Source organism: Drosophila yakuba, chromosome 2L, assembly GCF_016746365.2.
Source record: "Drosophila yakuba strain Tai18E2 chromosome 2L, Prin_Dyak_Tai18E2_2.1, whole genome shotgun sequence".
NCBI classification, from domain to species: Eukaryota; Metazoa; Arthropoda; class Insecta; order Diptera; family Drosophilidae; genus Drosophila; species Drosophila yakuba.
The window spans coordinates 10,119,178-10,144,351 of record NC_052527.2 but is presented as its reverse complement, the minus strand read 5'-3'; the positions used below and the strand labels follow the sequence as shown (position 1 = coordinate 10,144,351).

Here is a 25,174-nt window from a genome sequence, read left to right as displayed (position 1 = left end):
ATCAAACACTTCGTTCTTCGCATGCATAAAATATATAAATATTTTCCTTGAATAGTCGTCTATGAACGTGACGAAATACTTGTTGCCGCCTAAAGAACTAACATTCACTGGCCCGCACACGTCACTGTGAACTAGTTCCAGTACACTTTGCGTAGCTCTCTCGCTATTCTGTGGGAATGGCAATACGTGTATTTTTGCCATATTGCATGTGTCGCAATTAAAATTCACCGACATATTTTTAACGTCCATGCCAATTACTAGCTCTTTTTCTTTGATTTCTTTTAAACATTGAAAATTTAAATGACCAAACCGATTGTGCCATGTTGCCATGCGAGAAGAATCATTCAACAAATGAACCGCACCGTTTTTAGAGCTACTTGTAAATAAATACAAATTGTCTTCTTGCACTGCTCTCATCATCACTTCACCTTGTTTGTTTTTTATCACCGCCGCCTTTTTATCAAAAATAGTTATGTTTTCGTACTCCGCGGACTTGCTCACTGATAAAAAATTCATATGCAATGATGGAACGTAAATTACATCTCGTAATTCAATTTTTACATTTTGTGATTTAAGCATAACAGTCCCGATGCCGCTCGATTTCACGAACTTATCAGCTGCTAGCATAATCGATGTTTCCTTATTAATGAAAGATGTAAACAATCCCTTGTCACAACACATATGCGACGTGGCACCACTATCAACACACCATATGTTTTTCCTTTGAGTGGTAGCACTAATATGCATCAAGCAGTTTGATTTCTCCTTGCTTTCCCCTAGTTTTTTATGCCTCTCTTTGCTCGGGCATTCTCGTGCTCGGTGTCCGAATTTCTCGCAAATGTAGCATTTGCCCTTGAAACTATGTTTTTCAAGGTTATTTTCTTCGCGTTGTTTTTGCTTTGCAGTTCCATGTAATTTTGTATGTACATACACGGCTTGGACAGAACCTTCGCGATCGTCCCTCTCTTGCTTGCGCGCTCCTTCTTCCAGAAGCTTCACTTTTACCGTTTCGAACGTCGGCAGCGTGTCGCGTGTTTCGATCGCTACGACGAAATTTTCCCACGAATTTGGTAAACTGGATAACAACATGATGCTTTTTAATTCATCATTAATTGTTATGTCCATCTCAGCTAATTTGTCGACTGTTTCAGCAAATTTATTGACATATTGAACAACGTTATCCCCTTCAAGCATTCTCAGCCTTGATAGTTTTTGATATAACTGCACTTTTCTGATCGGGCCACCTGGCAAATGTACATCACACAACTTTTTCCATGCGTCTGCTGCTGTTCTGCATGCCTTTATATGCATTAACTGCGTTGCTTTTAAATTTAAAAACAAACTTGCCAGGGCCTTTTGATCGAGCATATTCCATCTTTCGGAATCTTCAGAGCCATCTTCTGGCTTTACATATTGGCCACAAACGACTTTCCATAGATCTGCTGTTATAAGCACACTACGCATTAAAATGCTCCATACGTCGTAATTGTCGTCGCCTAATTTTTCTATTTGAATTGACACACTCATTTTGTCGAATTCCGCAAATTAGTTTTTATTTATTTCGAGTTTCAACCGGACGCGTGTTAGTCCATTTAATTACTTTAAATTATTCAAACCGAAAACTTAGCTTGCTGAAGGCCCATAACCAACTCTTAGTAATTTACCGTACGATCAGGACAACCGTTATGTGCTTCTAGACCGACCGACCAAATAAACACAAGAACGTAGTGGTGTAGTTGACGGTTTAATTGAAACTGAGTAATGGGAATTTCACAATGACTTCTTAAGCTATAATTGAGCGTTGCCAGATCAAAACATATAAAGCTTATTTAAATTATAACGTAATTTCAACACAAATATGGAACGTCATATCTCGTTGAGCTCGTAATTAAATTTCCTATCGAACTGTGTTTTCAAAAAAAAATTGTATTTTTTTCACATTTCTTGCAATTTTTGATGATGACATTTAGATTTTTGCCGAAAATCGATTTTCTGTGTTTTTGCGATTATAAATATCAGTATTTTGATCAGAACATTCAAAATATAGCTCCTAATATGGAACGTCATATCTCGTTGAGCTCGTAATTAAATTTTCTATCGAACTGTGTTTTCAAAAAAAAATAGAATTTTTTTTCACATTTTTTGCAATTTTTGACGATGATTTTGGATTTTTGCCGAAAATCGATTTTCTGTGTTTTTGCGATTATAAATAGTATTTTGATCAGAACATTCAAAATATAGCTTCAAATATGGAATGTCATACCTCGTTGAGCTCGTAATTAAATTTCCTATCGAACTGTGTTTTCAAAAAAAAATTGTATTTTTTTCACATTTCTTGCAATTTTTGATGATGACATTTAGATTTTTGCCGAAAATCGATTTTCTGTGTTTTTGCGATTATAAATATCAGTATTTTGATCAGAACATTCAAAATATAGCTCCTAATATGGAACGTCATATCTCGTTGAGCTCGTAATTAAATTTTCTATCGAACTGTGTTTTCAAAAAAAAATAGAATTTTTTTTCACATTTTTTGCAATTTTTGACGATGATTTTGGATTTTTGCCGAAAATCGATTTTCTGTGTTTTTGCGATTATAAATAGTATTTTGATCAGAACATTCAAAATATAGCTTCAAATATGGAATGTCATACCTCGTTGAGCTCGTAATTAAATTTCCTATCGAACTGTGTTTTCAAAAAAAAATTGTATTTTTTTCACATTTCTTGCAATTTTTGATGATGACATTTAGATTTTTGCCGAAAATCGATTTTCTGTGTTTTTGCGATTATAAATATCAGTATTTTGATCAGAACATTCAAAATATAGCTCCTAATATGGAATGTCATATCTCGTTGAGCTCGTAATTAAATTTTCTATCGAACTGTGTTTTCAAAAAAAAATAGAATTTTTTTCACATTTTTTGCAATTTTTGACGATGATTTTGGATTTTTGCCGAAAATCGATTTTCTGTGTTTTTGCGATTATAAATAGTATTTTGATCAGAACATTCAAAATATAGCTTCAAATATGGAATGTCATACCTCGTTGAGCTCGTAATTAAATTTCCTATCGAACTGTGTTTTCAAAAAAAATTGTATTTTTTTCACATTTCTTGCAATTTTTGATGATGACATTTAGATTTTTGCCGAAAATCGATTTTCTGTGTTTTTGGATTATAAATATCAGTATTTTGATCAGAACATTCAAAATATAGCTCCTAATATGGAATGTCATATCTCGTTGAGCTCGTAATTAAATTTTCTATCGAACTGTGTTTTCAAGAAAAAGTTATATTTTTTCTCATTTCTTGCAATTTTTGATGATCACTTTTATATTTTTGCCGAAAATCGAGTTTCTGTGTTTTTGCGATTATAAATATAAGTATTTTGATCAGAACATTCAAAATATAGCTCCTAATATGGAATGTCATACCTCGTTGAGCTCGTAATTAAATTTCCTATCGAACTGTGTTTTCAAAAAAAAATTGTATTTTTTTCACATTTCTTGCAATTTTTGATGATGACATTTAGATTTTTGCCGAAAATCGATTTTCTGTGTTTTTGCGATTATAAATATCAGTATTTTGATCAGAACATTCAAAATATAGCTTTAAATATGGAATGTCATACCTCGTTAAGCTCGTAATTAAATTTCCTATCGAACTGTGTTTTCAAAAAAAAATAGAATTTTTTTCACATTTTTTGCAATTTTTGATGATGATTTTGGATTTTTGCCGAAAATCGATTTTCTGTGTTTTTGCGATTATAAATATCAGTATTTTGATCAGAACATTCAAAATATAGCTTCAAATATGGAACGTCATATCTCGTTGAGCTCGTAATTAAATTTTCTATCGAACTGTGTTTTCAAGAAAAAGTTATATTTTTTTCTCATTTCTTGCAATTTTTGATGATCACTTTTATATTTTTGCCGAAAATCGAGTTTCTGTGTTTTTGCGATTATAAATATCAGTATTTTGATCAGAACATTCAAAATATAGCTTCAAATATGGAACGTCATATCTCGTTGAGCTCGTAATTAAATTTTCTATCGAACTGTGTTTTCAAAAAAAAATTGTATTTTTTTCACATTTCTTGCAATTTTTGATGATGACATTTAGATTTTTGCCGAAAATCGATTTTCTGTGTTTTTGCGATTATAAATATCAGTATTTTGATCAGAACATTCAAAATATAGCTCCTAATATGGAACGTCATATCTCGTTGAGCTCGTAATTAAATTTTCTATCGAACTGTGTTTTCAAAAAAAAATAGAATTTTTTTTCACATTTTTTGCAATTTTTGACGATGATTTTGGATTTTTGCCGAAAATCGATTTTCTGTGTTTTTGCGATTATAAATAGTATTTTGATTAGAACATTCAAAATATAGCTTCAAATATGGAATGTCATACCTCGTTGAGCTCGTAATTAAATTTCCTATCGAACTGTGTTTTCAAAAAAAAATTGTATTTTTTTCACATTTCTTGCAATTTTTGATGATGACATTTAGATTTTTGCCGAAAATCGATTTTCTGTGTTTTTGCGATTATAAATATCAGTATTTTGATCAGAACATTCAAAATATAGCTCCTAATATGGAATGTCATATCTCGTTGAGCTCGTAATTAAATTTTCTATCGAACTGTGTTTTCAAGAAAAAGTTATATTTTTTCTCATTTCTTGCAATTTTTGATGATCACTTTTAGATTTTTGCCGAAAATCGAGTTTCTGTGTTTTTGCGATTATTAATATCAGTATTTTGATCAGAAGATTCAAAATATAGCTTCAAATATGGAATGTCATACCTCGTTGAGCTCGTAATTAAATTTCCTATCGAACTGTGTTTTCAAAAAAAAATTGTATTTTTTTCACATTTCTTGCAATTTTTGATGATGACATTTAGATTTTTGCCAAAAATCGATTTTCTGTGTTTTTGCGATTATAAATATCAGTATTTTGATCAGAACATTCAAAATATAGCTTTAAATATGGAATGTCATACCTCGTTGAGCTCGTAATTAAATTTCCTATCGAACTGTGTTTTCAAAAAAAAATAGAATTTTTTTCACATTTTTTGCAATTTTTGATGATGATTTTGGATTTTTGCCGAAAATCGATTTTCTGTGTTTTTGCGATTATAAATATCAGTATTTTGATCAGAACATTCAAAATATAGCTTTAAATATGGAATGTCATACCTCGTTGAGCTCGTAATTAAATTTCCTATCAAACTGTGCTTTCAAAAAAAAATTATATTTTTTTCACATTTCTTGCAATTTTTTATGATGACTTTTGGATTTTTGCCGAAAATCGATTTTCTGTGTTTTTGCGATTATAAATATCAGTATTCAAAATATAGCTCCTAATATGGAATGTCATACCTCGTTGAGCTCGTAATTAAATTTTCTATCGAACTGTGTTTTCAAAAAAAATTGTATTTTTTTCACATTTTTTGCAATTTTTGATGATGATTTTGTATTTTTGCTGAAAATTGATTTTCTGTGTTTTTGCGATTATAAATATCAGTATTTTGATCAGAACATTCAAAATATAGCTTCAAATATGGAATGTCATACCTCGTTGAGCTCGTAATTTCCTATCCGCTAAAGAAAGGTGGAGCGGGCATACTACCTCCACCTATCTTGGCTGATGTTCTAACTATCGCCCAGGCTCACCGCATGGTGTCTTGCCCTGGGGAGGTCGTCTCCCGGATAGAGGGCCTGAGAGAAGTGGTAACACGAAAAATAAACCGGGAGCCATCCGGCGACGAGATGGCCCTCTTTCTCTCAGGCTCCGCTCTATCCGGGGAGACAGCCAGCTTTGGCGACGCCGGATTCTGGTCGAGGGTGAGGATGGCCACCAAAAGGTAAGCTGTGCATCTGGGGGTGCGTTGGGCCTGGAGAGGAGGTAAGCTACTGGTTGAGTGTAGAGGACAAAGAAACCGACCAGTGGCCACCGACTCGAACTCCAGGTCCCAACTCATCCAACGCCTCAGATGCGCAGCTCAGGATGAGTTCCTGACCATCCTCATAAATAAACCCGACCAGGGGAAGGTGGCGAAGCTCTCCACGCGACGGTAGTTTTACCAGGTTTGCTGACTGGCGGTTTATCCACAAAGCCCGACTGGGAGTCCTTCCAGTCAACGGAGCGATCCGATGGGGCAGCGGCGACAAGCGCTGGAGAGCGTTCCACACGTGTTGTGCCACTGCATGCACCACTCAAACGCAATGCAGCAGAGGCACAACGCGGTGATGGATCGCCTCGCCAAGGCTGGCTCACGGCTGGGGACCTTAAGGGTGAACTCCCGCGTGGAAGGGGTCGCCGAGGACATGGCGGCCCTCAGGCCGGACCTGGTATGGCGCGACAAACGGAGTATGTTCCGTTCGAGAACGGGGCTGAAGCGTTTGATAACGCGAGGAGCGAGAAGGAAGAAAAATACCGCCCCCTAGCTGAAGCCCTGCGCGCCATGGGATACCAGGTAAAACTGGAGGCATTCATTGTCGGAGCCTTGGGCTCGTGGGATCCTAAGAACGAAAGGGTCCTCAAGACTTTGGGTGTCTCCAGGTTTTATTGTGGCCTGATGCGCAGACTGATGGTGGCCGACAGCATTATCAGGTGATCCCAGGACATTTATGTGGAGCATGTATCCGGGATCAGGCAGTTCACCCTGCCAAGTGGTGCTCCCTCCAACTAAAAAACTGAAATACCTAAAAATAAATAAAAATGAATAAATATAATAAAATTTAAAAACAAGGAAAAAATAAAAAATTTCTGAAAGATTTATATAATTAAAAAACTAAAACAAAATTAATGTTGAACAAAAAAAATTAATAAAAACAAACAATAGCGCTCACCCGGCCTGCCCCAGAGGCAGGCAAACATTTACTGGCCATATTATGGTTATTTTAAATCTGTTCTTATCAGCTTAACATCTGATAGTTCCTCCATTGGAGGACAACAAATGTTAAACTGATTTTTGGAATCAGACGGAGTGCTAGGAGCTTGCTCCACCTCTGTCGCGGGTTGGCCCGGTATTGCAGTACCGCCAAGATTTCGGCCCAACTAAATAATAAATTTAAAAAAGAATATTTAAGTAGATAAAACTGATCTAGTTCCAAAATCAGTTGGTTAAAAGAAACTAAAATAAGGTTGCACTTTAGTTAGTAGTAGGGATGTCGTGTTATTAAAAAAGTATCGTATCGATGACATTTTTTTTATCAAAACAAAATGATGATAGTATTTAAAATATCACAAAAAAATATTGATATATATGATATTTTTGAAAATTTTTTTTTCAAATAAAATTTGATTTCCCCACAATGAAAATATACAAGTTTCTTTTTAACTTAATTTTCATATTTAAATTTCATTTTCATAACTTAAATTCATGGATTTCTAATACAGATCATAATAATGATAATACGGGTATAATACAAATTCTCAGTGAAATTTTGAGCTTCTGAAATTTAAACATACGCACACATACATACACCTTATGACATCCCTTCTTTTTCGCACATTTTACGAAAACATCGTTATGTTTATTTTTAAGGTGCGAGGAGGACATGTTTGAAGTGTTTCCACAGGTTTTTATTATTCTTTCGAACAATTTGCATTTTGCAGTCCCGTTTTTTATTTCTATGTTATTTGATTTGATATCTATTTTATCATGTGCTCGTGTAGTTGGTATCGCGTCGAAATCAAAGTGAGCTAAGGGAAAATATCAAAAAAATATAAAAAAAAAATATCGCAATACCGATATTTGGGCAAAAAAAAATATCACGATATAAATATATCATTTTTAGAAAAAATATCGATATATTGATATTTTGATATATTATCAACAACCCTAGTTAGTAGCATTCCGACTATTATAAGTCAAATCTGAGGCATGAAATAATTTTCTGTCAGATTATAAACTTCTTTGTTAAGAACATATATTTCCTTTTAAAACACTCCGTAGGAAAAAAGTCGTTTTTAGTTGTTAGTTAATAATTCGTATATTTATTTCGATAATACACCTATTATGAATACAGTTCGCATCTTTGATTGTTTGTATTAACTTGCTTTGGTACTGTTAGGGACTCTTTCTTATCTTTATGCCATTTTATTAAAAGTAACGAAAAACTTGTTACGATATTTTAGATTTTGATAAAACAATAATAAATTAGAAAAGACTTTAAAAAGAAATAATCACTGACACATACGTTCTATAAAATTGCATTCATATAAATATTCGAGCATTAGCGATAAAATACTGTTGGGATGGAATTAGTCGAATTAACATTCAGATAAGGAAACGTCCCTAATGTCTAAACTTAATACAAAGCTCAGTGGAGATTTCGCTCTTTTCAAGGGCGCCTCAAACATTGTTCCTAACACTCTGGTCAGCATTCAACAATAAAAGTAGATAATTCATTTGAAAATAAACAAATAATTGATTTAAATAATGTTCAGCAATTACGATACGTTAAATTGGTTGTTTTCAAAGTGAATGCTTTGGTTTTTCGGTGTTTGGTTTCGCTTTTATAAAGGACAACTCCAACTACGGAACAATCTGAGGCTGGCTGCTTCCATCGTGGCTAACTATTAGCATGTGTACTAACTGGTGAATAGCTGCGCTATGCTCCCACATACAACATCAACCGTAACAACGCGCTCACATATCTTTGGCAAGTGACCACTACGTTCAATTGAATCGAAAAAAAGGGAAGAGATTTGTGATGTGTGTAACGTATACAATGTCAAAGAGCTACAGTTAAAGAGTGTTTTTCGCGTGTGTTTTCTTAAAACGACGACAGATTTTGTGTTTGACCATCTCGCACCAGTCCGAGGTCCTAAACAACCACTGCTCCGGCCTCCGAACGACTAACTGGTAGATCGGGACAGTTTTTCCAGGTGTCCGAAAGCGGATCATAACATTCGACAGCATTGATAGTCACTTGGGCTCGGTAAAAGTTAACCTCACAGGGCTGCAAAACGGCGCAGAAATAAGGATTATGAACGAAATAATTGGAAAAACTGGCTCCAATTGAATTGCATATATTTTGTTACCTGATCACCGCCAGCTACATAGAGTAGGCCATCGGCGGCGGCCACGGCAGGAATGGCTCTGGGCACGTTCAGTGCACAAACTGTAGTCCACTTATCCTCGTCGAAGCTGTAGCGTTCCACGGAGCTGAGAATGTCCTGGCTGATGCTACTGCCCCCAACCACATACAAGTACCGATCCAGAACGGCCACACCCATTTGACAGCGAGCTGTTTGCATGCGGGCCAGCTCGGTCCACTCTTTTGTCACTGGATTGAAGCTGCAATGGATTTTAATAAAGAACATTACTACGAATATGCATATATATTGTTAAATACCTGATTAAATCCGGCAGATGACGGGTTGTAGTTGTGCAGCCACCCACAATGTAAATGAGACCCTCGAAACTGACCACACCCATGCTGAATCTGGGCTGCGGCATGCTGCCCATTAATTTCCAGAGATCCTGCTCCGGATCATAGCACTCCATGGAACCGCCGATGTCGTCGCCAATCCATCCGCCCACGGCAAACAGATTTCCGCCCATGGTGCAGAGACCGAACTCGCAGCGCGGCACAATCATCGGGGCAATCGGTTGCCAAACATCGTTCTGTGGATCATAGACCTCGCCATTGGCCAGAATCTGTGACCCGCGCTCTCCTCCAACTACATAGATCTTGCCATTCAATGCGGATACACCTGGTAGGATGCGTCCCACCTCCATGGGCGCCGTTTCCGTCCACTCGCGGCGGAATATATCGAATTTGGCCACCGTCTCGAAGATGCAGTCGGCCGAGTTCCAGGTTCGCGGCGTGTCCCGGTGAGATCCACCAATGATATATATATTCTTCTTGGCCAGCTGGCGTGGACAGACCCGTAGTGGCACCAATTGTCCGCGCTTTGACGCAATGTCCCGGCAAATGGAGCGCAGGGCTATCTTCACGGACATGTCGCGACAGTCGTCCTTCAGTGCCTTGTCGATCACCTTCACCGGAACAAGGGCCATGCGCACGTGGGACAGGACATCGAAGACGTAGCAACGGCGCTGCGTCACGTCGTGCTTAATCCAGCGGAGTGCCGCCTGGAACACCTGCGACTCGGAGTCCACACGCAACAGCTCCGAATTCAGTAGCTGCGAGAGTAGGGTCTGTGGCGTTTCTAGGAACTCATCCTCAAGCGTTATCTATAAGAACAAAGGAAAGGACCATTCAATTAATATAGGATGTATGTAGGAAGACTAAAACTTGTCCAAATCGTGAAATCTTATGTTTTTAAGGTAGAAAACTTTTTTAAAGCAATTTATAGAAGTAAAGAAAGTATTTTTGAATATTATTATTATATTAATATTTTTACCGTTTATCGTTTAAACATTTTTAAATGCTGATTCAATGACCTCCTTTTTATTTGGGCGGTACACCTACAAATCAAGCCTTTCAAGTGTCTCTAACTCACCGCTGGGAAATTGGCGTGGACAAAGTTCAGTGCACTCTTGGCCAACGACTCGCAGTTGTGGGCCTCGGCGAAGCGTAAAATGCCCAGGGCATTGGAGGCGTGCAGCTCGCGGCAGAGGAACTCGCAGCACCCGTCGACCACCTCGTTCAGCTGCAGCATGTCGGCGGCGGCCAGCAGCTCCTGGACATTGGACTGTAGCAAGAAAGAAGGGTTTAGGCCATAGGGGAAAAGAAGCAGCGACAAACGATATGGGCTCACCTGGGTGATTTCGCAGCGACCCGTGTAGATGAAGTCAAGCAGGATGTGCAGGATATCGCCGTCGATTGTGTGCAGCACCACGGATTTTTGCTTGACCTCATTCAACCCGAGCTCGGGTCGAAACATGGCCTCGAAGTAGGCACTGGCTGCACTCAGGACAGCCCGGTGGGCACTCAATGTGGCCATTCCGGCGATGATCTCCACGTCGCAGAAACGCGATTGCTCGCGCAGTTGATTGAGATTGGAGAGCACCTTAAACGGATACTGGGCGTTGCAATAGGAGGGCAGGTTTGTGCGATGGCTGGACGCTGTGGCTCCCAGACCCGATCCAGATCCCAGATTTTGACCAAAGAAGTCACCATCGCTGCCGCCGGTGGGATTCTGATTGGCGTTCTGATTGGCATTTGCATTCGGACTGGGATTGCCATTGTATTCGTGTATCTGGTATGTTTTCAACGGTGGCATTTCGTCAACTGTTGGGTTTTTACTTCCCGGCGATCTTGAATTGGATATCGCCTTAATAAATGCACTTTTCGGGGGCGACACCACAGCTCAGACTCTTCGCAGTCAATTGTTTGGCTTAATTAAACTTAATTGCTGCACTCTGCGCTCACTTCACCCTCTGTTGTTGCTGCTGTTGTTGTTGTCGCAGTCCGTTCATTTTTCTCCAATCAGAAGGCGAACACACACACACACCCACCATGCAATACGAATGACTGCAGGCAAAAGGTTAGCATTTCACAAATAAAAACAACCGAAGTCCGCTACTAAGACACCTATTTATCCATTAAGATGAGCTAGTGGTTTTAATATTTACAAACTGGCATATTTCTGTAACTTTTCAATGCACTTTTGTATGTAGCTGGAACTGAAATCGATGTTTTTGGGGACTATCGATGTTGAGGGCAATTGGGGCAGTTTGTCTATCGATAAGATGTTGTAACCGTTTTTTGAAAAACGGAAAATATTAATAGGCTTATTTCTTATTAAGTAAGTAAATATTTCGGAATGTTTCTAAAATGCTAATTTCATCCCAGAATCATATTAAAAGTACTAAATATAAGAAACATTTATCGATAATAATCGCTGATTTCATTTTTGGTCCACCTCTTGTTGTTATTCAATTATTTGTTTTTTTCAATATTTTTAATCATTTTCAATGGAAAGCTGACAAAATGATGTCACGAAAACTGCTAAACCTCCGCCTGGGATACCTGGCACGCCGCTGGGCCAGCACAGATCCGCTGAGCATTCAGAACGAGAAGCTACAGGCGTATTTGGAGTCCCTACGCCAGGAATACTACGCCGTGCGAGTCAACGCCGCCGGAAACAGCAAATCCTACGCCCGTCTCGCCCAGCTGGAGGGTGTTGTCAGTGCCCTGGAGCAGCGACGCGTCCTGGAGCGCCACATCACCAGCGCCAAGGACATGGAAGCGGAGAAGGACGAGGATATGCGTGAGCTGATGCGTGAGGAGAACGAAGTCTATGTGGATCTACTGGGCAAGCAGGATCAGGCCTTACTACAGGAGCTGCTTACGCTCTCTGATGATGAGCAGTATCCGGCTCTCATATTCGGGCTGAATGCCGGCGCCGGTGGCCAGGAGGCAATGCTATTCGCCCAGGAACTGTACGAAATGTACACCGGCTACTTCGACCACATGGGCTGGAATTGGGAGGAGTTTGCCGGGGAGAGCACCGACATCGGTGGTCTGCGGCACGCCAGTCTGATGGTGAGCGGTGAGGATGCCTTCCGTTGGTTACGCTTTGAGGCTGGAGTTCACCGGGTACAGCGGGTCCCGGCCACCGAAAAGTCTGGACGCATGCACACCAGCACCGCCTCGATTACCGTGATTCCCCGGCCTGCCGACATCCAAGTGCACATCGCTGAGAAGGATCTGAAGATCGAGACGAAGCGGGCGAGTGGAGCTGGTGGACAGCATGTGAACACCACCGACTCGGCTGTGCGAATTGTCCATCTGCCCACGGGTCTGGCAGTGGAGGCGCAATCGGAACGCTCCCAGCTCAAGAACCGGGAGCTGGCCATGAAGCGTCTGCGGTCGCGGCTTGTGCAACAGCAGTTGGAGAGCGTTGAGGCTAACAAGATGGCCACCAAGAAGGCGCAACAGGGAAGTCTCAACCGAAATGAGAAGATCCGTACCTACAACTTCGTCCAGGATCGGATCACGGATCATCGAATTCAAGGCGGTACGCTGCATAACCTCGATGGCTTCCTCAAGGGTGGCGATCAACTAAGTGGACTCATAGAGAAGTTGCAAATGGAACATCGAAAGGAACGACTAAAGGAGCTTTTGGAAACGTGGGAGCCTCCAAAGGAAGCCATTAAGGAAAACTAGAGCTATTGTCGCTTGTTACTACATCTTTACGACTGTTTTAGAAGTTAATTGTAATTGTCGCAACTAAAATGAATTAAAGAATAACTTTGTCTAAGAGCAAGGTTGAAACACTATTTTGATTTCCAACTTCTGATTCTTTTTTTTCTATTTTACTATAAATGTTGCTGTTCAATTGCAAAAACGGCAAGTTTGGAATAGAAACGATTAGTTTATTTCAACAAACTTTCGCAAAGTCAGAGGCGCTACCCATGTGCAGAAGGTGCTCCTTGACTGCCGCCTCCAGAATGTCCCGAATCTCGCGGCAACCGGCCATAGCAGTCTCAATGACGGTTTCCAAATGATCGATGTGGAACCGCTCGCTCATCTCGAGGAAGGCGATCTTCTCGGCGGTGGGCAAGGCAGCCACGGTCAGCTTCGGACCACCGGATACCTCCTCAAAGTGCGAGATGTCTGTGAGTGGGATGTTTGATTTGCTTAGTGAGGCGGTGCAGGCGACAATGAACTCGTTGAGGCAGATTCCAGCATCAATTAGCGCCAGAGTGGCTGCATTTAGGGCCACCGCATAGTTGGCTCCGTCGGCCTGGAGCACCTCCACGTAGATGTCTATCTGGGAGCGGGGATACAGCTCCGATTTAATGGCGGCACTTAGCGCCTGTTGCAGGTACATCTTGAACTCCAGGGATTTGCGATCACCGCGCGGCCTATTCTTGCGCTCCGCTGTGGAGAAGGTGGCCTGACTGTACTGGCAATTAATAATGGACTCTGTCTGCTTGCCCTTGGCCTGGTGTGGCCCATAGACGGCAGCCAGAACCTTGGTGTTCCCCTGCTCCATGTAAGCACTTCCATCGGGCTGCTCGAAGACTCCCAGTTTGCACTTGATGCGGCGCAGTTCGTGTGGACGTCGTCCGTCCAGACGGAGACCCTGCTCACTGAGCAGCTCGTATTTACCAGCCATATTTTGAAACTTTTAAAATAAAATTATGTTGAATAAAAATAAATATCACACGTGCGGTGCGCTTTGTTTACAATTTTAACAGTAGTGTAAAAGTACAAAAAATACCTACAGTGTAAGAAAATATACCAATATACCAACTCGATTAAAATGTTTACATTGTAAGAATGTAAGAGTAATTTCCTAAATAATTAAATATTCTCAAAATTTTGCTTCATTAGGGCTCGATTTACAAATTCAATAGCAATTTTTTGTAAATTGTTTTTTGAATGTGCATTGATTACCCCTACTACAAACTTTTGACGTTTAACCACACTAACATATGCTGTAATCGATATCCGATAACGCCGTGCCGATAGTTGTTAAGAAAGAAGTGGTAACCCTAAAATATATAAATAGCTGCGAGTGCAAAAAAACTGAATTTATGGGAATAAAATAGATGAATAATTAACTAAATTGTGTACGAATCCGTGCTTGCCAGCACCGAAAATACGCACAATGTCCAAGTCAAGCGCAGGTGGGTCCAAAACACCGTGAAAGCAGCACAAACTGAACAGACGCTTCCGGGTGCAAAACAAAAATAGCAATTTAAATAACTCACACTTTGAAAATAATCGTCTTACTACCGGAATTCACAGCACGCTGGGTAAAATTCTTCAATGCGGCGGGTATCCCATCTCCTGCGGCCGCCGGCTATGCCCACGTCTTCGTGGAGAACCGCATCCAGGACGACATGCTGTTGGATCTTAACAAGGAGTATCTCCGGGAAATGGGCATCACCTTGATGGGTGATATAATTGCCATCCTGCGGCACTCAAAGACCGTCTGCGAACAGAATGCCCGAGATCAGGTTCTCACCACGGATGTGGTTCAACCAGTTGCCCGTCCGGTATCGCCAAAGCCCAAAACGACGGTTGCAACTCCCAAAGCAAAGGTATCTCCGCCTGCGAAACCGGCAAGGCGAGTGCTCCCGGAGCACGAGGGCAAGTACAAGGTGACACTGCCATCGGGAACCACCGAGCGCAGCAAACAGATCTTGGCCAAGCGGGAGAAGCGTAAGATCATAAATCTCCAAACAAGCTCAAATTTTAAAGCTCAAATCTTTCTTCTTTTAGTTTACTCCGATCGCGTGAGCAGCTCCAAAAAGTCGGACTTATTTTCGCGCCTGCATGCCGACGACGAGGCCCAGGAGGGCATTGTCTCCAGTTCCGGGGAGAGCAGTGTCCGCGTGCACTTCACCGGCGTATCAAAGACAGCGGCCACCTCCAGCAATAATTCGGTCTTTGCCCGACTCGGTGGCAAGCAGGGCGCTCTTTCGGGGGATTTCACTAAGACCAGGGAAATTAAATCGATACTTAAAAACACACATCGTTCGGTAGGAGGAGGCGGAGGAGGTGTTACCAAGAACTCGCCCATTGTGAAGGCCAAGAAGGTGGCCGCTGTGCCGCAGCAAAAGGTCATGCTTGTTCACAAGGTGCCTCTTAAAAAAGGCGACGATGACGACGACAGCATGGACGATCTCGGCAGCGACGAGGAGGACTACATGTCTAGCGGTGAAGGGGAAGACTTCGATATGGGAGCCGGTGAAAAGATTGTTAAATTCGCCTCCACAGCGGAGGTTCGGGAAATCGCTCCCGAAGCGGCCTACAAAAATAGGCACGGCAAAAATTTTGCGAATAACATCAAATCGAGGCTCGGAATTGGTATATTTGCGTGAGAGACTTTGTGCCACAGTCAATTAATCTATATATTTTTGTTTAGTATCCAAACTTCATGCCACCAAGAAGACCTACAACCTAAAGGCATCGCCTGCAAAGAAGCCACAGGCTCGTCTTAGCCCTGTTAAGGGCAAGACCATACGGATGCGTAGCGACGAGCTGTTTACCCGACAGGACACGATGCCCGTTCACAAAAGGCTGGGAAATAACTCGACCTCCGCTCCTCTTAGAGCTCCACCAGCCCCACCACATCGACAGCAGCGTCCTGAGCCACAGAAGAAGAAATATGTTCCGCCCAGGCGCCATAACAGCATGAATGCTGGTCATAGCAAGCAGCGAGATCAATCTGGCTCTGTATTTGACCGCCTGGGCTTCAATAACTCTATGTAAAATATAAGTAATGTGTCCCTCATAAATTGTTTTAAGTTCAACGCCCCTAATTAACTTTACCAGTAAATGTTTGAATTCAAATAGAAATTTGCTTAGACTGTATGAAATGGACGAGAAATGGGATGCTTTTTGATCTTATGAATTGAACTCAAATTCGATCTGGAGAACTGTAAGCACTCGATTCGCTTTACCCAACGATATATTACTGAAAGAGCTGCTGCAGTTTTTGTGAATTCGAAATTAGTAGTACCGAATGGCTTTAGAACACAAAACAATTTGATTAACTTTATGATGAAAAACATATTTATTTCGATTAAAAGTAATGTTATCTACAATTACGCTACGATTTCGCTTCCGTCCATATTGTACAATTTGTCCGCGGTCACTTAAAGGTCTATATCACTGGTTGCTAGGCAAATCACTCCGTTTTGAATGTATTCATGTGCGCATCAAGCTCATTGCTGCAGCAGAGCCTGGAGGGCCTGGCGCCATTCCAGTGGCCAGGTGTTGGCATCCGGGTTGATGTTGAGCAGTTGGCGCATCTGGAGCACGGCGCGTTGCTTTTGAAGCATGTAGGCGTATGCCTGATGATTGAAGATTGGTGAATGGGTGACCGGAACTTGGGAGACAGGAACTTGGGTGGCCGGAAGCGGATGCTGCTGGAGCTGGGGTGGTGTGGTGGGTGGCGTGGGAGGCAATGAGTGGTAATGGTGCAATGGTTGCTGCTGCTGGAGAACCTCCCGCTCCGTCTCCTGGCGCCGCTTGCGTGGTGTATTTTCGCTGAGGGCGTATGGCCGGAAAAGGGGCGTGGCGTTGGCTGTGGGGACGATATCCTTGGAGCTCTTCTTGCCAAACTTCTTGTGCGTATATCCCGCGGTCTTGAACTTCTTGTGGGTGTAGCTCTCGCCGACTTCCGACTCGTTGTGGTAATCCATGTTCGAGGGTGCCATGATTGGTGTTTCAAGATCTGGTGGTTTTAGTTGTGCGTTGTTTATAGAGGTGTTTTCACGACGGCTGTTAAGGCTCGACTATGCTCCTGCTGCTGCGCAACCAGGCTTTTATACTCCCGGGATCAGGAGTCCTACCTGAGAATACTATCATTAAGAGCGAACATGCGCCCTGTTTGTGGGAAACTCTTCGTTGACAAAAGGTTGGCATTGTCGTAAGGAGAAGAAGAAAAGGATTTCGGCAACACCCATACTACCTGTGAGCATTGACGACTACCTACCTGCTCATCCGAAAGTCCTTTGTAATTAATTTTTCATTTGCTCCAGCGCGCGGCTCGCACCTTCTATTGTCTCTGCCTAGTCCGTCTGGTTTTTCTTGGAAATTTCCCTGGAGTCTTTCACCAGAACCGTCGTTTACCTCGGAATCTGGCCAGCGCCTGCGCTTGCCACTCTTTGATGCTGGCCAAGTTGGCTGGACGCTTCGGAATCTGGATTCTTATCTCGCTTACCGCTAATCTGCCTCATTAAGTTCTCGTCCAGGGTAACCGGGGACACCTTTACCTTCGAGAAAATGCCAGCCGTTGCTTAGTCACAATGGTTATTGAATGGAAATTTATTGGGATTTTCCCGAATCGATGGATGGGCGGCCGTCCTAGTCTGTTCAAGGAACTTCTTGCGCATTCTTAGGTTCTTTTTGGAGTACTTTCCAGACTTAAGAAGTTGCATACCATTTAATTACTTAGAGATCATTCACGGCGATATAGTATTGCGCAGATCAGTTTTGTGCATACTTTTGTTAATTGTTGAGTCAAATTTTATGGAAACCGATTTTGATCATGGTATGGTTTTTATTGGTACCATTTTAATTATAAACATTTTTTAAAATTATTATTCTTTAATTTTTTAAATATTTGTTGTGAAATATAAAATTTTGGTTTTATAGACGTTAAATTATTAAATTCATAAAACTAATTTTAATTAGGGAACGGTTTAATGGACTGCAATCCGTTTATGAAACATTTTAATAATTATTATTTAAGTGTTACAATATTTCAATGTACACAACGAATATTGCTAAATTATTGAACTTATAGATTATAATTTAAAGGTTACAACATATTATCATAGAAAAATGTCATTAAAAAAGTTGAAGTCTAATGATAAACATAAGTACATATGTAATAATTTGGTACAAACTTTCTTTAACTTAATTGTACACTAACCAACTTTTATATTGAAGTAAATACTTTAACATTATATGTGACAATTAAGACATAAATACTTAAGTTTTAGTTTGTATTTGCTTTACATTTAAATCATTTATTAAGCTCACAGCGTGCATATAAAGAAACAAGGAGCTCTAAACGTTGCTATCATACAAAGTTAAATATTGTACTGTATTCTGGCTCAAACCAATTTTAATAATCTAGGCTTTTGTAGCATTTCTTGATATATCTCAGGAAATAAATAATGGTCTTCTACGCCTTAGAGTGATATATGGGAATCTCTTTTCCCACGCACCATCCTGTTAATTCAATATTATATAAGGTAACATTTAATTGTATCATTGGTGAAAGCACTTCCTGGTAGGATATTATAGCTCTTTCTAAGGTCATTCCCCCTCAAAGGATGAACAACACCTTCGAGGAGCCCATGCAATCGATTCTCCTCGTTCCAGAACAGATGAAAATTGATCAATATAATAAAAGGGAAACAATCAAACAATACGACAATCTTTCACTGTAATACTTCAGCCAAACAAATAACCAACTTCCACTCCGCTGCTGCTTATTGACTTTGGGATTCCTTGAGGGCTGGTCTCAAGCCCACCTGAAATAAATCCGCTTAGGCGGAGGAACAGTGAAATGTGAGAACTATCCATATATACATATATTCGTTCCCTGACTGCATAAATCAATGGACAAAGGGCCATTGAATGAAACGGAGAAATCCGACATAATGCCAAAGACACGAAACCAGAGAGCAGAAGGAGCATTCAGTAATTGCCGGTTTTCTAGGATTTGTGCCGGGAGATCCAGAAACTCAGAGATGGTTTTTCAGCTGGCCAAGCTGAAAGTCATAAATGCTTGTTTTTCGGATCGAGCATTGAAAACTGCTGCATGTCTGCTATTCAGGTGCCACAAAGGAGGCGAAACAAAAGCGGGTCGGCAGACAGCCTGGACGAATTGAGCGCCAGGATTAGAGATTACAAAGATCCTACACAGAGATCCCTTCTCTGGCCCGACAACAGGTAATTCCGTCGAAAATCGTCGGCCATGTAAACAGACTAGGCAAGGACAACAACTGGTTTATGACACCCTCGAGAAGATTGCCAGCCTGCGGATTAGGGACTCCCTGTTCCCGATTCAGGTAACAGCAACCGATTAGTTTTGGTCCCGTTTTTAGCGAATGAATGAAATGCGTTGGGGAAATACCTGATCCGCGTTCGATCCCCAGGTACGTGATGGGAAATCCTCGGGCATTTGGCTGCGCCGTTTTGTGGGAGGCTCTGCAATTACCTAATGTTGCATAAAACGGATGGCCAGGAGGAGGGGCAGCACAGTCGTCTCAAAGACAGCAAAGCGAACACCACTCCTTGATATCAATCTGAAATGGATAGCTACAACCACAAGAAATTCACTGGCGCCCTGAAGCGAAAGCGCAGCATGGATGCGGACTCCGATGACGATGTGGTCTTCATCATGGAGCAGCCGGGCCAGCGCACTCCAGAGCAGCCACAGCCCAAGCGACGCTTCTTCCGACCCTGGACGGATGAGTCCCCGGAAAAGGAGCAGCCACAGCCGCCCCGTAAGATTGTGGCTGCGTCGACACCGCCGCCACCGCAATTGGATGCCACCTACCACGCCAACATGGTGCGCAACCACCACAAGCGCCGCCAGCGCAGTCCGCAGGAGCAACTGCGTCGGGATCGCAACACCTTGGCCAGCCTGCGCCACCGCCGCTCCCAGCAGCAACAGCAGCAGCTCATCGAACAGCAGTACCTCACCAGTCGCATCCAGCACGAGGCCAATCTGCAGCAGCAGATCCGCCTGAGCCTCTACTACGTCCGCTTCCTGCAGCAGGCGATGGCTTCCACGGAGCCACTGCCTCCCACGCAGTCGAGGCACTTGATGCCCCGCCAACAGACCACCACCCATCATCCTTGAGGGGTGGACAGGGAGCTCCGACTTGGCGCTGCTCCAAGCGCTCTAACTTATTGTAAAAAGCTGTATAGCCTTGTGATTACTTTTAAAGTCTAATTTATTTATCTGTTTGACTAAACAATAAACACAAAAATTGTTATCGAAATAATTCTTAATTTTTCTATACTTATACTGGGACTGGAGGAATTTTACATCAGTTTTGGGGGTACGCAGGCTTTTCACTTTGTTCCTGATCAAATATATATCTATGTATGTATATTTCTATCAATTTAATATCTTCCTTCAAACTTAGTAGTAGAACTTAGAACTAGTAATGTTGCTCATGCTCTAAAAGTAAAAGTAGTGATAAGTATTTGCTTCTTTATGTTGGAATTAATTCGCTTTCGTTTGATGTGCTAAAATAATAAAACTATTGATTTGAAAACAATGGACTGTATGAATCTTAAGTGGAAGTCCGATTTTTTATTCTCCGACGTTTAAATCGTGAGGATTTATTCTAGACCAAAATTTACCGGAAACATCATCTGATATAAGTTACCGCATGAGGTTTTTCTGCCATTACATTACATTAAATACATTTTATGTAATTAATTTCTTGGGACTCCAATTTGCATTGCTAATTTAAGTGTGAAGTAATGCTAGTGATTCATGCCCAGAGTAAAGTGAGGATAGAATCGATATGGCACGAGTGACATATTGTGGGAAACACGGAATAAAATTACAATTTATTTCAGGTGGATTTAATTATTTAATTTATAAACAAATCCGCATAGCCAACGAACTAAGTACTGGAAAAATAATTAAAACATGGTGACAATAAGATCCGCCTTTATATTTAAATAAAATGAAATCATCATCATCATTGTTCGACGCATTCAAAAATTGCTACTGAAATAGTACGAGAAAAAGTCATATAATACTATTTAAATTTTACATTATTTCTAGGAAAGTTTTTTACTACAAATTTGTATATATATGTATTACATACAGCCCATGTAGATTATTTTAGTAATACCATTATTGTTAAAATATAATTCTTTTAATAAAATTATAGTACATTTACCGCTCAAGACTTCCATTAATGGAATTCCTTCTCCAAAAACTTAAATTGCATCTGCCAGCAGACTTAAAAAATCCATGACATATTCATCTGACCGCCGACCAGGTTATTTAATGCACTGTCATTCCACAGGAAAAGTGTTTGGAAAAGGACCCTCGAGAATTTCCAGGGAATTAAAACAAAGTGTGCTGATGAACCAGGAGCCAAACCAGGGACCACACACGCTGGCACAACAAATTGTGTCATGCAGGTCAATAAAAAATATATTGTCTGCATAACAGTTGTTCGGTCCACAATTTTCCTGTTCCGGTGGCCACATTTGTGCGACAGTCCAGGTAATCCACAAAAAAGGATAACGAGGCAATCCTGCGATGGCAATTAGCGCTGTGATAGAGCAGGTCATAAAATACGCAGCTTAATCCAGGACGACGATTACCTAATGCGGAATGGATGCGCTAATCCCTTTGTTGACAGACCCAAAGCAAATGGATTTCCCTATGTGGCTACCTGTGCCGCCTACCTACTGTGCATATAACCAGGATATCAATCTGGAAGCCAATCATTCAGCAAGCGATCGTCCAACGAGTCACATCATCACAACATATCTATTGGAGTCACATCAGCCCAACATAACCATGGAGAACTCAGCTAGCTATACCCACAAGAAGTTTGCCGTCAGCAAGCGGAAACGGGATGTGGACCACGACAAGGAGAACCTAACTCAGGAGTCGGAGCAGCCGATCTTCAAACGCCGCCAGACACAGGGCTTCTTCCGACCCTGGTTGGATAATGAGCAAAACCAACAGAGGGAGAAGGAGACGTCACCGATGGCCAAGCCCACTGGCCCCGGATCCTCGGTCAGCCAGTACCGTGCCAACATGGTGCGCCGTAGTCAGACCCATCGCCAGCGAAGCCCCAAGGAGCAGATGCGCCGGGATCGAAACACCCTGGCCTGCCTCCTCAGCCGGCGGGCCAAGCAGGCCCAGGAGGAGCAAGTGGGTCAGCAGTACGAGCAGTACCGGAGCCACCATGCCGCCATGCTGGAGCAGCAGGTGCGCCTGAGCCTCTACTACCGCCACATCCTCCAGCAGGCGGTGTTCCAGCGCGCCATCAATCCCGCACCAGGTCACATCCTGCCGCAGCAGCAACAGCAGTTCCTCCAGCAGATGGCCCTCTCCCAGCAGATGCTCATCTTTGGTGGTCAGCACTGTTGAGCTGCGAAGCATCATAATCAGCGACTATGGATAGCCCAATCATGTGATCTAGTTTATTAAGCCCTAATTATTAATATTTATTGTTGACCTTGAAATAAATCAAATTATAAATTTAACTCAAATTACCGTTTCTTTTGTTGGGGCTTATCACTTGGAAAATTCGCATTAAATCGTAAATTTTTATTGAAGGTATTAATAGGTCAGGGGATTGCAGCTACGAATTATATATAATGCTATTTTATACTTGAATACGAATTAGGTAAACAAAATCAGCTTTAATATGCAACTTGAAGAACTTTAATTGAACCCTTGTCTAAAAATAACTTGTGAAATTATGCAATTGGAGAATGAAACCAAAAACAGCTTGACCATTACAATACTACAAGAACTACTACAAAAATGATGACATCTGCTATCTTATAAAAGTTAATGGTAGAAAGGGCTTAACTGAAAGCACAGTCTGCAGTTTTGGCTTGGCTGACCACTGAGTAAATGACTCATTGAAGCATTGACAGATTTTTCCGAGAAACAATTTACCCACAGCCATACCCAGCAAAGTTCAACTAATTGTTGTCTTGCTAATTTTCATGGCGTTCTCATTTCGAGGCGGCTTTCGTCAAGGTTCAGGCCCGCCACAAAGAACCATAATTTCGACTGGGCCAAGCTTTTGGCATCGCCTTCAACGCGGTTGGTTAATATTGACAGAGATCGGATGTGGGAATACGGAGATATAGTCAAAGTCCGAGCAAAGCTTCAAGTTCAATTGGCCAGTGAGACGGAGTTTTGCAAGCGCACAAAGTTTTGCTCAAAGCGCAGAAATGCAATTTTCAATGTTAGGCCAGTTGGAAAAAAAAACGGCAAAAAGCAGCCACAAAAACTCGACAATTAACTGAAATTGATGTTTGGCTGCATGGTACAAGTGCAAAGTGGTTTACTGGGTTGTTGGAGCCGCGACGGAAATCTGCTCAGCACTTGGAAGCACTTTGCGCCATAGGAAGTCGGCTGTGGTGGTCCGACTGCCAAGTGCTATCAATGAAAATTAAAAGTAATTAACTGCGCTCGCAGCGATTGCGCAAGCGCCAAAGAGCTAATTATGTGCAGGGGACTTCCACGGCAGCATGAGCACTCGAATTAATCAAAGCAAAGCTCTTACTTTTCACTCACAGCCCGATGGATGCAGTTGGCTGCTTTTCAGGCGGGTGCACTCAATGACGAACATCTCGAACAGCTCGCCCATGCCTCTTTGTTTTCTCCAACTGATCGCTTGAACTTCCTTATAGACCGTTGATTTTCTACTTGGTTAGGCATTATGCAAGTCTAGCAGAGTGAAAGCATGCTGAGTTTGCAATTGCCTTTGCTTTGGTGTCCATTAAAGCCTTGTTATTGTGACCTCATTCTTTAAAATGAATAAGTAATTATATCAGTTTTCCAAATACTTTTAACTCAAGCTAGATAAATTCCCAACGAATTTTTCCTAAATAACTCGACGCAGTTACTCACACTTTTAGCCATGTTCCGGAATCAGTACGACAGCGACACAACCACGTGGAGTCCGCAGGGTCGTCTCTTCCAGGTGGAGTACGCCATGGAGGCCGTGAAACAGGGAGCAGCCACCGTGGGACTGAAGAGCGCCGACTACGCCGTGCTGGCCGCCCTGTGCCGCACCTCCAAGGACACGGACACGCTCCAGCGGAAGATCATGCCGGTGGACGGGCACGTGGGCATGTCCATAGCAGGACTCACTGCAGATGCCCGCCTGGTGTGCCAGTACATGAGGACGGAGTGCATGGCATACCGGCACTCCTACGATACGGAGTTTCCGATCCGCCGCTTGGTGGCCAATCTGGGTAACAAGCTGCAGGCCACCACCCAGCGCTATGATCGTCGTCCCTATGGCGTGGGCATGCTGGTGGCTGGCTACGATGAGCAGGGACCGCACATCTTCCAGGTGATGCCCACAGCCAATGTGCTCAACTGCAAGGCAATGGCCATTGGATCCCGTTCGCAGAGTGCCCGCACCTATTTGGAGCGGAATATGGAGAGCTTTGCGGGCTGCGACAAGGATGAACTCATATGCCATGCGATTCAGGCCATTCGGGGATCCTTGGGACACGATGATACCGAAAACCTCACCATAAATGTGGCCATTGTCGGCAAGGACTTGCCGTTCAAGATGTTTACGGATGCCGAGAACCAGTACTATCTGAACATCGTCAAGGCTCTGGACCCGCCTTTGGAGGCGGAACAGGACGCTCTATCCGAGGGGGGGATGAGCGATGACGACATGATGGACCACGGACCGAGTGGCAGTGGAGTTCCAACCAGTGATGCAACTGACATCAACACCAATGCGTCCACAGGTGGCAATGATGCACGCTAAAGGGAGCAGGCACTCACACAGTGTATACCAAATTTGTTGTTTCGTTAATAATGTTACTAAAGTTTATTTTATGTTTTACATTATTGCTGCAAGGAAATAATGCACTGAATTAGTTATAGGAGTGTGTATAGCATATACGCTGATTTTGCTAAAGCTTTAAATTACCTAATCGGATTTAAGTAATGGGAGCACTATATAAATTTTCCACAGGGGCTAGGGGTTATGCAAGTGAAAGCTTTTAGCGTGACCAA

The 25,174-nt window shown here is 42.0% G+C and overlaps 8 protein-coding genes and 1 non-coding gene across 9 annotated transcripts; 6 read left to right on the top strand and 3 right to left on the bottom strand.

The window, feature by feature from the left end:
* The first annotated feature begins 6,882 nt into the window (after window positions 1-6,882).
* On the top strand, window positions 6,883-7,071 carry LOC120320879. The gene has a single exon (XR_005560445.1). It is a non-coding gene; the product is annotated as a U2 spliceosomal RNA (small nuclear RNA).
* A 907-nt stretch (window positions 7,072-7,978) lies between these two features.
* On the bottom strand, window positions 7,979-11,625 carry LOC6527461 (actin-binding protein IPP). The gene is made up of 5 exons (XM_002088516.3): window positions 10,745-11,625; window positions 10,487-10,678; window positions 9,373-10,217; window positions 9,059-9,314; window positions 7,979-8,976 (listed from the first exon to the last, which is right to left on the bottom strand). The coding sequence occupies exons 1-5, from the start codon at window positions 11,207-11,209 to the stop codon at window positions 8,842-8,844; spliced, it is 1,893 nt and encodes a 630-aa protein (XP_002088552.1). The 5' UTR covers window positions 11,210-11,625; the 3' UTR covers window positions 7,979-8,841.
* A 220-nt stretch (window positions 11,626-11,845) lies between these two features.
* Window positions 11,846-13,211, top strand: LOC6527462 (peptide chain release factor 1-like, mitochondrial). Its single transcript, XM_002088517.4, has one exon. It carries the CDS (start codon window positions 11,920-11,922, stop codon window positions 13,096-13,098), a length of 1,179 nt encoding a protein of 392 aa, XP_002088553.1. The 5' UTR covers window positions 11,846-11,919; the 3' UTR covers window positions 13,099-13,211.
* A 75-nt stretch (window positions 13,212-13,286) lies between these two features.
* On the bottom strand, window positions 13,287-14,132 carry LOC6527463 (exosome complex component RRP41). Its single transcript, XM_002088518.4, has one exon. It carries the CDS (start codon window positions 14,051-14,053, stop codon window positions 13,313-13,315), a length of 741 nt encoding a protein of 246 aa, XP_002088554.1. The 5' UTR covers window positions 14,054-14,132; the 3' UTR covers window positions 13,287-13,312.
* A 274-nt stretch (window positions 14,133-14,406) lies between these two features.
* On the top strand, window positions 14,407-16,245 carry LOC6527464. Its single transcript, XM_002088519.4, has 4 exons — window positions 14,407-14,567; window positions 14,689-15,105; window positions 15,166-15,753; window positions 15,812-16,245. Exons 1-4 carry the CDS (start codon window positions 14,549-14,551, stop codon window positions 16,156-16,158), a joined length of 1,371 nt encoding a protein of 456 aa, XP_002088555.1. The 5' UTR covers window positions 14,407-14,548; the 3' UTR covers window positions 16,159-16,245.
* Window positions 16,246-16,369: 124 nt separating this feature from the next.
* On the bottom strand, window positions 16,370-17,206 carry LOC6527465. The gene has a single exon (XM_002088520.4). It carries the CDS (start codon window positions 17,106-17,108, stop codon window positions 16,614-16,616), a length of 495 nt encoding a protein of 164 aa, XP_002088556.1. The 5' UTR covers window positions 17,109-17,206; the 3' UTR covers window positions 16,370-16,613.
* A 1,234-nt stretch (window positions 17,207-18,440) lies between these two features.
* Window positions 18,441-20,272, top strand: LOC6527466 (protein Mabiki). Its single transcript, XM_039370548.1, has one exon. It carries the CDS (start codon window positions 19,718-19,720, stop codon window positions 20,270-20,272), a length of 555 nt encoding a protein of 184 aa, XP_039226482.1. The 5' UTR covers window positions 18,441-19,717.
* A 394-nt stretch (window positions 20,273-20,666) lies between these two features.
* Window positions 20,667-24,000, top strand: LOC6527467 (protein Mabiki). Its single transcript, XM_002088522.3, has one exon. The coding sequence runs from the start codon at window positions 21,776-21,778 to the stop codon at window positions 22,541-22,543; it is 768 nt and encodes a 255-aa protein (XP_002088558.1). The 5' UTR covers window positions 20,667-21,775; the 3' UTR covers window positions 22,544-24,000.
* Window positions 23,960-24,989, top strand: LOC6527468 (proteasome subunit alpha type-1). Its single transcript, XM_002088523.4, has one exon. The coding sequence runs from the start codon at window positions 24,054-24,056 to the stop codon at window positions 24,921-24,923; it is 870 nt and encodes a 289-aa protein (XP_002088559.1). The 5' UTR covers window positions 23,960-24,053; the 3' UTR covers window positions 24,924-24,989.
* The last annotated feature ends 185 nt before the right edge of the window (window positions 24,990-25,174 follow it).

What these genes read in the sequence shown, in the direction of transcription:
- LOC6527466 (XM_039370548.1), top strand. Translation starts at nt 19,718, where the DNA reads ATGGATAGCTACAACCACAAGAAATTCACTGGCGCCCTGAAGCGAAAG.
- LOC6527461 (XM_002088516.3), bottom strand. Translation starts at nt 11,209, where the DNA reads ATGCCACCGTTGAAAACATACCAGATACACGAATACAATGGCAATCCC. An exon ending in CATCTGCCGGATTTAATCAG is followed by an intron (nt 9,315 to 9,372) that starts GTATTTAACAAT and finishes AATCCATTGCAG; the next exon opens with CTTCAATCCAGTGACAAAAG. An exon ending in ATGTAGCTGGCGGTGATCAG is followed by an intron (nt 8,977 to 9,058) that starts GTAACAAAATAT and finishes GCCGTTTTGCAG; the next exon opens with CCCTGTGAGGTTAACTTTTA.
- LOC6527467 (XM_002088522.3), top strand. Translation starts at nt 21,776, where the DNA reads ATGGATGCGCTAATCCCTTTGTTGACAGACCCAAAGCAAATGGATTTC.
- LOC6527465 (XM_002088520.4), bottom strand. Translation starts at nt 17,108, where the DNA reads ATGGCACCCTCGAACATGGATTACCACAACGAGTCGGAAGTCGGCGAG.
- LOC6527463 (XM_002088518.4), bottom strand. Translation starts at nt 14,053, where the DNA reads ATGGCTGGTAAATACGAGCTGCTCAGTGAGCAGGGTCTCCGTCTGGAC.
- LOC6527468 (XM_002088523.4), top strand. Translation starts at nt 24,054, where the DNA reads ATGTTCCGGAATCAGTACGACAGCGACACAACCACGTGGAGTCCGCAG.
- LOC6527462 (XM_002088517.4), top strand. Translation starts at nt 11,920, where the DNA reads ATGATGTCACGAAAACTGCTAAACCTCCGCCTGGGATACCTGGCACGC.
- LOC6527464 (XM_002088519.4), top strand. An exon ending in CTTGGCCAAGCGGGAGAAGC is followed by an intron (nt 15,106 to 15,165) that starts GTAAGATCATAA and finishes TTCTTCTTTTAG; the next exon opens with TTTACTCCGATCGCGTGAGC. An exon ending in CAAATCGAGGCTCGGAATTG is followed by an intron (nt 15,754 to 15,811) that starts GTATATTTGCGT and finishes ATTTTTGTTTAG; the next exon opens with TATCCAAACTTCATGCCACC.